Below are 12,181 nucleotides of genomic sequence, written 5' to 3'. Positions count from 1 at the left end.
AAAGCTAATTGCAGAGGGCACATGAAACCAGCTGCGGAGGAAAGCGTTAAAAGCCCTTTGCGTGACTGCCACGTACAAAAGAAAGAGACAGTGTCAAAAAATCATCGGACGACCAAATGTAGCAATATCTTTTCTTTTATATGTGCAATTAGGCGGTAGAAGATAGTTTAGTCAGGCTTCTGTCTTATACATACACCTGATAGCACAGAGCAAATAGGATTCTCTTTATTTAATAACAAGAATATATTTCTGTGGGAAATCACTTATACAATATGTATAGGATACTATATAAAGAAGATACTACAGAAGAAGAATGTATTGTCTTTAAAAGAGTTTTTCTTAATTCTTCTCAAAGATAGTTAAATAACTGATAGAAGCTGAGACATTTCAATAAACTCTGCCAAGTGTCCTCAACGATTTGCGAGTGCAACAGCTACGTACTCCTGCAAAGGGGCTCTGTTGTTCAAAGGGGTTGTCCCATTAGACACCAAGATATGTGCAATCTTAGTGTCTAATAAGACAAGTGGATGCCTTCTCTTCTATTTGTTTCAGGGACAATTCCACCTCCGCATTCAACGAGGGATAGATCGCCTCCATATGGATCAGTGACGTCTTTAATACTGCCATTCATTGTCAGCCTTGTTCTTCTAGTGACGGCAGCTGTAGGAGCATGCTTTTGGTTCGGACGGATGAGAGGATCAAGGGGGTGCCACCCTAGGGACCAGGGTAAGAGGATTCACATGCGCTTCTAGCCAAACTATAGCTAAGCGCAGAATCTTAGCTTATTTCTTAAGGTTTGACGCTGTTGGCTTTAATTAGAGCTCGGATATGTCATATTAATTTTTCGATGTAGCATATCTGATGTTTCAAAGCCTTCTCCGAATTACAAGTTCTGGTGTTACAGTTTAAGGCAAATGTAAACAATTCGAAAATTATTCGACGCTAAGAAATTGGGATTTTTTTCCTTATTTCCGTTCTACTACTACCGTTTAGCATAGATACCATAGATATTTTTATACTCTGTATATATGAGGTTTGTTTTTGATTTGTTATTAGGTGACAGCTCCAAATGTTTGCAGCATTGCAATCAGGATACTCTTCCGATGGCGGTTTGGGAAAAGATGGAAGCAAACAAGCATGCTTCGATGCAGTATATGCAGAGTCCGTGCCACGGTCAGGGGACTATTCGCCGAGCGCCTGGCGACGCAAGCAGGGGTTTCTATGGAGGAGATACTCTGGGCCCCGGGGGCGTTGGAATAGGCATCCCAAGAGAGTGGCGAGGCGATGAACACACTTACGACGTGCCCTTTCACCGGCAGCAGATGCCTGGTCACCACCAGGGTACACTACACCATGGTGTGACGATGCACCACCAAAACCAGGCTGGCCAAGGCCAGTACCAAATGGCCGGGCAACTGCCGGCGCAAAATAGCAATCAACTTAATCACGTTTGTGATACTGGTAAGTGTGTGCGAGGAAAGATGATATATGAAGTAATTAATTTGTCTTTATTATATTATATACATCATACCATATTCTATGTATATAAAGAAGGAATCCTTCAGTATTGTATGAATAGAGTTTGATTCGAGTAACGTAATTATTGTGCCTGAGTGTTCTCACTACCATCAAAGATATTTAACTGTTTAACAGTACGCCATTTAGAAAACGATACGTCGGAGTGGTAGTCAACTATTAAATCATCGTCTCCCGTAGTTAGAGTTTGTGTTTATTTCTTTTATCTTCTGTATCCATTCATTTATAAATAAGACGTCTATCACTGTTTGATCAGGCACATTCTTATAGACAGGATTGAAGCTTCTAAAGATTAACACCTTTCCGCCGTCGGTAGTCCAGCATGCATAGTACGCTGCATGATGCAATGATTTCTTTCCTGAGCCCAGATTAGTTTTTCTAGGCAAATGACTTAATTTACTTGATTGCAGCCTTTTGTTTATACCTTTCGAAGCCAACTTATATGGGGCGTTGTAGGATGAGAAAGAAAGCTTTGACTCCATCGAAATTAATCAGATATAGTAAACTACATGCTGCTTACCGTTAAGCAACTATGTGCAAATGGGGAAGTTAGACTGAACGACACAGCTACTCCGTCTGCTATTTTTTAGCTGAAAATATCATTTTATGGATCAATATGCTTTGTCACTGAACAGGTGTCTCTATTTAAATGCATGTGTGCATAAATATGACTCATTCTGTTTTTTCTAGCCGAGGTGGTGTTGATTGGAGGAAATGGTGAGGAACTCCGGCATCCCGCATACCTCTATTCCAAGCCAAAAAGGAAATCCTCAGGTGGCGGCTGGGGCTCACCTTCACTAGGGGGATCCCTAGGAGGCTCGTTACTAATCGGCGGTGCCGAGGGAGGATCAGGATCGCCCTCGCAGACAACCCCCAGTTCATCACCGTACCATGAGACCGCCGCTCGCAGGGAGCAACCACACACGCACACGCTCTCTAGAAGGTTTGTGCCGTCATTTTGGCCTCCGCTACACCTACTAGAAGTTTTTTTTTGAGCGTATGGATAAAGACCTCTACCTTCGTGAATTTACTTCGACACTCAGCATTGCGAAGAATTAGAAACCATATCCTCCCAATCAGTCACACCCAGTCCGATATGTCGGTTGTGATTTTTTGTAAATATATTCAATATATCAGCTTTAGTGCATGTTGCACAGACAGCCGTTACTTTGTATTGTTATTATGAGCCAGTTTGGCTCACCGATGAGCGGCCCAAAAACACTCGTTTACTGTTCAGCTCTGCAATATTGCTAAAATATTGTTTTAATTGTAATTATTATAAACTAGGTTACGTATGGCCGCATATTTAAGAGTTTGCACCGATGAGACAAACTGTAGCAGTGCGCAGTTCCGATCTGTAGTTTTGTCTGTGTAGATGGCATTGAGAGGGCGTTCGTGGCTTGGCCCAAAGACCAACGAGTAAGAGGCATTCTTCTCTGGGGACGTGCCGGGGCCAGGACAAGACAGCGTGGGTACCCAAAGAAGGAGAAGGCGAAAGAGAAAGCCTGACACGCAAATTAATTGTGCCTTCTGTGGATCCACTTCGACCGCTCGTATTCGAACTGTTGTGGGGCCCCGAAGCAGTGAGGGACAGCCGTCATTAGTGGAAATGCGACTGCCTGCCAGCCTCAGTCCGTCAATTGAATGGCTGCAGCACCTGCTCTGGTCTGGAATAGTTCTAATACAATTGTTCTCCAATTTTCTATGTGTGTTGCAGGTTCTCCTCGGAAATGCTCGACATGGACGAACCGTCCTAAGCGTACGAAGATGGTCATAGGTTTCCATATATTGTAATATATATATAATAATTTAATAGGTTTAATATAAATAGATGAAAAAAAGGATGCGACGCGAGGAGATGCAAAAAAAATGAAAGGTTACAAAAGAAATAAACAATACGGGCGATACAAGAAGCGAAATCGGCGATAAGGGCGATAAAAAGTCAGAAATATGTTAAATAAGGAAGAAATAACTTGAACACTTTAGACATTACAACAAAGCAAACTATGTCGATTGGTAAACTCTAGGTGAATCAGCCCAGCAGAAACACGACAACAAATGACAGGACGAACGTACGCAATGCACTAGATAAATCCACATAATGACAGCGTCAACGAAGCTATAGCAGTGAAAGTTCTACCTATTATTGTCTGTAGCACCCATAATACCAAACGTTTGCCGATTCTCATCTGAGCAGTGAAGGAAGCGAATGATCGAGTGAATTACTATAGATTGTTATAAACAGAGAAAGACACGTAGAAATAAAAACATTTATTAGTCTTTGGACAAAGGTGATCGTGGCCTATACTATGTGATTTCTCACCACGACGCAAACGGCCCAAGCTTGTCGCCCTGGCAAGGTCCTCCATAAGGAACGGTCCTTATGACTGTGGTTCGCTTGTAATCGATTGACATGGTAAGTGAGTATAAGACTTAATGATGGATTAAAGTATGCGACACACGTGAGGTATCCACTAGTTATGTACAGCTATAAATGAAGCATGATGACGAAGCTCACAGAGTCGAAAAAGAAGAGGGAAACCTCGTTAAGCATCAATTACGCTGAGCGGTACACTTGTATGAAAGTCTGAAAAAGAAGAAGATGCTAGTTAAGCCGACCGATAAGAACTGACTCGACGAGGACGAAGCGCTGAATCTTAATCACTGGAAATCGACGCATATATGTACTTGATTCTAAAAACCACTGTGGGGTATGCTCTATGGATTATTGAGGAGACGGGCTGGAGATGGAGGGTAGTGTCGATAATAATTGGATCAGAAAGATAAGATGTTGCGCTCCTATTTGTGTAAAAAAGCATTTGTACCTGAGCGCCGTTCGGTCGTTACACAAGCCTTTAACTACAAAGTGGTTACTGTGCAATATTTGTTAAGAAACTAACGAATGGTGAACGTGGTATGAGATGTATAGTCATCTACCGGAAATGTCAATAAACAAATAAACGTTTTTTCTATACATACGTTACTACGTGTTGTACTCTAAAGAATTTTTCCGATCAGCTTCGATCGAAGAGGTGACAGTGCCTGCTTCGTGCTGAAGCAGCCAATACATATAGTTGCAGTAATACGGCTCATAGCAATGGGTGTTCTCTATACGATCTAATTTAGACGCCACATTGTGTAGCTAAATATTTCGTCTAGTTACGAGGATCGAGCCTTGAGCGCACTGCTTAGATACTACCAGAGAAATTGTGCGATTTATTGGATTTGATCAGCATCGTATCCGTCTTAGCCTAGTAGGCTCTCAGTCGGTGCTATAGATATAGCTAGAAGAGATTATCTCCTAGGTTAGGTTACAATGTATCAGTGCGCTATTCAAAACGTTCCTTGTGCATATAATATGTCGCTATTTTTTTGGCAATGGATAATGGTAAAGAGTTGAAGGTTTTCAATAAATAAAATATATTACGTTTACTTATGTATATTTTCTTTTTTGGAGACGTCAGATGCATTCAGAAGTTGTTTATTCAGTGTCAAACAACGTATCGTGAGCATTAACTGCGTATAAAGTTATGCGTGTTACTGAACGATTTTTTGTCGGATTGAAGAAGCGTCTGAGTGGCCCATGTGACCCAGTTCAAGTGGCCAAAACTGTAACCACTTCTACTCTATAATATTGTAACTTGCACCTGGATAAACCTGATATAAACCTGAGATAAACTGGGATACGAAGTTATTATTATCACTATACATGATCGATGATGTCCTAAATAATCAAATTCGGTGTTTCGTTCCTATCAATTAGGGGTGTATAAGCATTTTTTACTAATCCCTTCACATGCAAACGTTCTTGCAGCTCGCAAAAGACATTTGAGCTTTGGATAGTCTTCGTTTCTACACTTTTCTTATCCTCGATTAGCGTACTTTCGCTCAAATCTCCCACTTGTTTGGGGTGTACGCTAAATACGAATGTTAGTGATTGGCATGGCGAGCCATGGCTTATGTCTAGAACGTATGCCTTCCGCTTAGTACGCCGATTGAATCCGCGTAGAAGGGACACCGTATCGCGCCTTCGGGAACTGAATGATGAGGGGCTACTGGTCACTATTGGACTGTATTGCTCTATGTAATACTATGACATCTAATTTAGCTCAGGTAGATGCTTAGCTTTCCTGCATCCTGCATAGTTGGACACAAGACGACTTCTAACGATCTGTTAACAACATAAGGAGACGTGGGTTTTTGGGCGATAATTTCTATTGGCCATTTATACTAATGCGTGCGCAGCTTCCACTCGACCCAAACGCTCTGTTATTGTGCATGCGTATTATTTCGAGCGTGCAGATCAAATAGCCGCGCAGATACAATTAGGTGTCTTCAGGAAATTTCGTGTATTTTAGCCTATCCAAAATTTCCAAGTCCTCTTACCATTGCCATAACAACCTGGATCCACAAGCAACAAGGTAACTTCTGCGATAAATGCTGCATGTGCGGGCTCTCGTTATCGAATCGTCTTTATTGATGAGCTATTAGAAGATATTTTTTCAAATATAATGTCTGTATGGGAGAAATTGATTGCGGACAGAGTACTAAAATGAGTTACAGCATCGAAACAAATAAGCGCACAAAGTGTGTACCTTTACGTAGCTAGTGTGAGTTAAATGTTACACGTTTTACGTCCGGCACCTAGATCGTTCGATACGCTTCAACCGATGAGCCCTTAGTACGAAGTGAAATGTATGATTAGAACCTAGACTACCATGTATCTTCAACTTTGGTAGACAATCATGTTATTACAAAGCATAAGGCAGAGCAACTAGTCTTCTTGAACCATGAAAAAAAAGTTCGCATTTATTTACGTATCCGTACAATTCGGACATACGTAATCTGTCTGGCCAAATCCCCCTTCTGTGCATGCTAGGGAACTCAGTGTCATTTTGAAGCTGCGAAACAAAATCATGAAAGCGTTCTTACTGGCGTTGTATTATATGCGCTTCACATACGTAGCCGTAGAAGTGTTTTACAAATAGCACCATAAAGGGCCCCTCCCATGTTCGGGCAATGTTCTGAAGAGTAAAATTGCCATTATTATCACGTTCGAATTTTTAGGGGTTTACGTCGAGACAAAACTTACCGTCTATGTGAAATAAACTGTTGACGAACGTCAGCAAGCTGAAGCGATCGAAGAACAAAAATTCCCTGGAAAGCCTTAAAACGTGTTTGCAGCAATAGTATTTAAGGATAAATCGACATCAGCACGCACATCGATATTATGGCAGAAATTGTTACACGTCAATATAATATTCAAGAGATGTCGGTAAGATGAAGGAAAAAGTGGATCAGGGACACGAAACGAGCTCGTACGTTGACTATTTGACGGCAATCGCTACCGTCGCGGCAGTGTAGCTGCAGAAGTCGTAACGACGGCGAACGACAGCGGAACAGACAGCGAACGAGTGAACGGATAATGAAAAAACACGAACACGGAGAAGGAACAGAATAGACGACGAAGAGGAAGGAACAGAACTCTCCGTTAGTACAAAACTACTCATAACGAGAGAACCAAGCGAGAAGAGGGGAAGTGACAAAAAAAGGAGTAACATAGAGCGACAAGTTGAATCAGGTGGAAAGCAAGAAGGATAGAAAACCCTCAGAAGAGGCGGTACGAGCAGAATCGAAGGATGAGAAGGAAACACCAGCAAAGTTAAAATCAAATTAGATATTCTTCTTCTTTGACTGCAATTCGTTTTTTACACCCTGTTTCGTTCTGGATTTAGCGGGCCTCTATCTATCTTTCTTCCTGCTCGGCCATGAACAGCGTCGTCACTTGCGGGCGAAATCGGACTTCATCGGTGATGAGTACTGGACTTGAGAACGTAACTACACACAGATGGATTCTGCTTCGGTAGTAGCTCTTGTGTTGGGACATCGAACTGGTCAAGTAATACGTGGCTCCCTGAAAAAGGCAATAGTTCCGAGGAACATTACATTAGTCTTTAACTTTCCATCTGCTGAGCTTAGCTCATTCAGTCGGTAACAAGGCGGTGATTATGCTCGGTGAATTACCGTATTTTATCATATTATATAATAGTACCTCCTTCGTTCGAGTCAGTTGTGGCCGCTCGCACATATTTCACCCGACCATGAGGAAGAAAGGCCGGCAAAGCGGGGCTTTGAATGGAGCCTTCGGTGAAGCGAAGCAAAGGTGGGGCAGAAAAAAATAGTTATGCAAGCAGTGTATCGTTCACACCGCGCCCATGTCACCGCAGTTCTAGTCTCATTCAATCAGTCACACAACAGCGACTCAGTAAAGAAGTCGTTATGGTCGTTGTTGTTGCTGCTGCTGCTGCTGACAATGTCATCGCTTCAACCAGTGTTACTGCCGCCATAGCGCAGTCGAACAATCAAGGCGTTATACGGCCTGATTGTGGGTACTCTGGGGGCACTCCGTTCTCCTACAGTACAGCAATCAACAAGAAAAGTCGTGTAAACAAAAAAAAGACAGACAGGAACCGAAGGCTGAAGTACAGAAACTAGCAAGATAAAGGAGCGTCCCAAGACAACGTTCTTTCACATGCCAGGACATTATCCAACAAGAAAATCCAAACAGAGAAAGGTAGGGAGAGAAAATGTTTAGAAAGAAGTCGGAACGCTGTCAGTGTGCCAATTTCATTATGCTAACTTATTAGCTGTCGGCTATGCCAAGAGACAGACTAGTGGATGCGTTTAGAGCGGAAAAAAGAATTACCAAGCAAGGAGGACAGGTAGTTTAGATATTTCAGGGACAATTCTCTTCTTGATGTCGCAAAGAACATGCTGAAGCTTCTTGATAAATTCGAAACGAGATCTCAATAAAACAATTTTCTTGCTGAAATGACACAGGTTTCAGCCATTATATATCATTTATAGAATGTTGCCCTTGGTTAATCTGTGAATTTTTCAACGATATTTTACTACAAGCAGATGTAGAGATTGTGCTATTATGCCTACAACGAAAATTCTAACAGTTCTCTGGCGCCGTGAATGATCTAATTAGTAGTAACATTTACTAAACGCATTTCATTGTTATGCTTTTCAGCCGTTCGGTTTATTTCTCAAAATTGCACCGAACGAAAGAACGAGGCGAACTTTCCTTCGAGGTCCTCAGTAAATGTGGCCCACTGTTTGTAAGATGGGTGCTTGTATGTATACGCAGTCCCACGAAGGCTACACAGCATCTCCGTTTAATACAGAGTAATGCATTCTAACTTTAAAAAAATCAAGCTGAACTGTGCCCGCTTCAAGATACTTCTTTTTATGTTATCAAGATTGATAGTTTTGACAAAAACATATCTTTAACACGATATGCATAATATGCAAATATATTGTACATATGCTAGAGAAAATATTCCCATTAATAGTTTTAAAAGTTATATCATAAAGCTAAATTGTCAAATATTGATATTTCTGTTATGAAAAAATCTTTTTTATCACTATTAGTACATAAACACTTGTCCGTACTGTAATTACACGCGTGTACGATTTAATGCACGTTCTATGTATGACACGCATCAGTAGCATGATATGAACGTAGATGGGCCGCTATAGAAACGAAAATCCTATTACTGATTTGTATTAAGCGTAAGTCTTCTATGGAGGTGTTAAGGATCCACTTCGTGAATCATGGCCTGAATGCGTTCGGCCTTCAGATACGTAAGCGATTGCAGAGAAAACCTAATCGTCTTACTACTAGTAATGAAAGCCGTTATGGTCAGCAGATGGCGTAAAGGTATTAATGACGTAAGACCACATGCAAATCGGCGTCAACGGAGGTCTCCTACATAGAATAACCAATGTCTAGGTAGCATGCGACCAATAGACGTTACCATTTTATAGCTGTACGACAAGCTCTAGTTTATTTTAATGTTTACAATCTATGTATTTCATTCGTGTATCACCAACAGTTGTTTTCATCGCAAGTTTCTTTAACATACTTTGTTAGTTTTTTAAGCGTAGCTATCCTCGCCGCAGATGCCATTCGTTCACCTGCTATATATGTGTCCAATATACCCATATAAGGTTAAATGTAGATAGTGTGTTATGCTCTTCTGACATCGTCTCTTTTTAACGATGACTTTCAACGACCACGGCTACCTTTCAAAACTGTTTTGTAGACTAGCTTGAAAGCCATCGTCTTTTATGAAGTCTTGCCTTCTCAGTACGAAGTTCAAAAGAAAGGAGTATTTCTTTGGGGGATCGCTTTTTGTACCCGTTTATCTCAGCTCTCCTCTTATATCGCGTAGATTCCTTCTATCTTTCTATATTTTCCTTTGATTAAAAAGGAAAATCGTTCAAAGGTAGTTCTTTTTTTTTGTATGAAGTATCCGATTAGTGGCATAGATACTCTTTTTTTCTTGTACGTGACTCTAATCACACAAACACATTCATATGTAATTCCCTTTAGTTAGACGTATACACTCACCTCATCATTGAGAGGCATCGATTTACACGGCGCGCATAGCACTACTACAAACTGAAGGCAAACACACGACTATACGCCGCTACCCCACTGTTGCCAGCTGATAGCGCCTTTTCCAGCAACAATGATGATGACGACAACAAGAGGGGCAACAGTGACAAGCGGGAGAAGACAATAGGCAATAACAGCTCGCCTGAGTAAGTCTTTAGTTGTAGCTCAGTTTCTACTCGTTGGATCGCTCTTCCGGTTACTTTTTCCCTGACTAAAAATCGTCCAGATCTCCGAATGTATTATTCATAAAGCCCGCAATGCTTGTCCCGCGCCACCCTTCCGGGCCGTACTGGCGTACAGGATCGTTATGACGTCCTGCAGTCAACGCTATATTAGATTGCTGGGTATTTCTCAACCTTAGGCGAGCGTCGGGTGTCTCGAATGAGATAGCGCACATTTACAGCAACGAGCGAGGAGGATAGACAGACAATGAACGAGAGATGGTGCTTGAGACAGTCTGGCGTGTTGCCATATTGGCCCCCATCAAGCAGTTATTTCCGGCTGCTGGCCGGAGTTTCTTCCGCAGAAACTGAAAGAAGTAGGAAAGCAGGACAGGAAAACCAGTCACTGTTGGCAATATGTCCTGTACAACACGTACAGTTACTATCTACAGCGGCATCATTTTTCGAAGCAGTCCAAAGGACTACATAATAATTGTACATACAAAAAGCTGTGGAATTCCCCAAACAAAGTGTTCAAAGAGACAACCGCAGTAGCAGTAGCAGCAACAACAACATGTGTTGCTTGGTTCATCTCATCTACGATAAAAGTGCAGCTTCGAAACAGACCTAGCCTGCACCCCAGACAGCTTTGGTAGTATTGGTAATCGACCCAAGCGGTACAGCAGAGATGTATCGTGCGTTCTTGGTTTATTTTTTTTTTCTTATTATCGCCTGATGGCTGAAATCAGTAGCTAATACAGGGAGTCAGCTCGGCCCAATATGGAAGACAGAAAAAAGGAGGCGAAACGAGTAAACGAGTATTTACAGAAATGGAGACCAATAAAGTAAATTAATGACGTATGGCCGCGTGGAGGCTTCAAAGCATTGTCCTTTTTTTTTTAACTAAGACAACAGCAATCAGCCTTAAGGAACATACGTTTTCCTGCCTTAATGCTGTGTACAGACTGGTACAGATAGCTATCATTAGTTAGAACCTACTGATACATAAATGTGTAGTGTTGCGTCTTTTTTCGTTCTGCTGTTAATATTTACATGTAATACTGTCAATTCCTACACGAACTCCCGCTCTTTCACGTACATGACTTATAATTGTAGGTACAACCCCAGAGGAGACTACTGACAAACACATCGACCACACTCATTCAATCTTCATATGGTTAATGTGATTGTGCATACTTACATAGAACGTTTCTAAGCGTTCAACTTCAACATGAACAGCTTGTTTACATCATAGGTAATACAAGAATAGGTGCCTATGCGCATTCAGATCTGTGACGGAAAGTATTATATATTTTGATTGGATACATTTTAACCTAAGCTATGTGGCTACTTTTTTGGCTATGCTTTAGATATGAAATGAATGATGTTTAAAAGCAAGTGAGATCTCCACAGAGGCTTACACTTCTGATTTTTTAATGTCATTTTTAACAAAACTGACTAAAAAGCGTCGTGTCAACAGAAATTTCAGTTGTAAAGGACCTATCAACGTGCAGTCTCAAACTTGACTAATAGTTTCGCAGACAGCGCAGTGATAGTTTAATGTCTGTCCATTAGGTAGATCTATGCTCAGCTGAAAGAACGTTACTTCTTTTTTAATAGCATTTTAGTCTTTGTTTGCTTCCTACAAACGCTTAATGACGCGTTCATTAAACAAATGATAAGTATCCCAACTTTCGACTAATTATTCACAATATACAATGTGAAAAGGAAAGAGTATTTAATAATTAAAAAAGGAAAAACAACTATCCACCGATATTCCAATAGGCTGCTCACTCACTGATCACGTTTAGCTTTCTACACGTCTTCCGAAACTCTCCTCATATGTATCGTCGGTGAAATTTCTGTCTCAAGGTTTCCCATCCGAAAGATGCTTCTGCATCGTTCGACAGGTGCTTTAAACGTATTATGTTGTTCCGTTCAGCCCAGAACAAGTGGCAGGCCAAAGGCCTATCAACGTGTCTACGGGCAAGAAGATCAAACAGGCAGAGCTTCGTGT

At 41.3% G+C, this 12,181-nt stretch overlaps 1 protein-coding gene and 1 long non-coding RNA gene across 3 annotated transcripts in view; one reads left to right on the top strand and one right to left on the bottom strand.

The window, feature by feature from the left end:
- LOC111259890 (cell adhesion molecule Dscam1) overlaps positions 1-4,514 on the top strand; it is a 134,510-nt gene extending 129,996 nt beyond the window's left edge. Inside the window, exons 22-25 of one of the 2 annotated variants that reach the window (XM_022832246.2) lie at positions 553-726; positions 1,057-1,461; positions 2,227-2,479; positions 3,254-4,514. In XM_022832246.2, coding sequence (XP_022687981.1) covers positions 553-726; positions 1,057-1,461; positions 2,227-2,479; positions 3,254-3,293 — 872 coding nt within the window. In that variant the 3' untranslated portion in view covers positions 3,294-4,514. Of the gene's footprint in view, positions 1-552; positions 727-1,056; positions 1,462-2,226; positions 2,480-2,911 lie in introns of both variants that reach the window. The other variant, XM_022832247.2, reaches the window with a different exon arrangement.
- Positions 4,515-6,280: 1,766 nt separating this feature from the next.
- On the bottom strand, positions 6,281-11,123 carry LOC147753565 (uncharacterized). Its single transcript, XR_015310779.1, has 2 exons — positions 9,956-11,123; positions 6,281-7,450 (listed from the first exon to the last, which is right to left on the bottom strand). It is a non-coding gene; the product is annotated as an uncharacterized LOC147753565 (long non-coding RNA).
- Between the last annotated feature and the right edge of the window lie 1,058 nt (positions 11,124-12,181).

Source organism: Varroa jacobsoni, unplaced genomic scaffold, assembly GCF_002532875.2.
Source record: "Varroa jacobsoni isolate VJ856 unplaced genomic scaffold, vjacob_1.0 scaffold_379, whole genome shotgun sequence".
Classification (NCBI taxonomy): domain Eukaryota; kingdom Metazoa; phylum Arthropoda; class Arachnida; order Mesostigmata; family Varroidae; genus Varroa; species Varroa jacobsoni.
The sequence above is the reverse complement of the archived record's forward strand: the minus strand, read 5'-3'. Positions and strand labels throughout refer to the sequence as shown.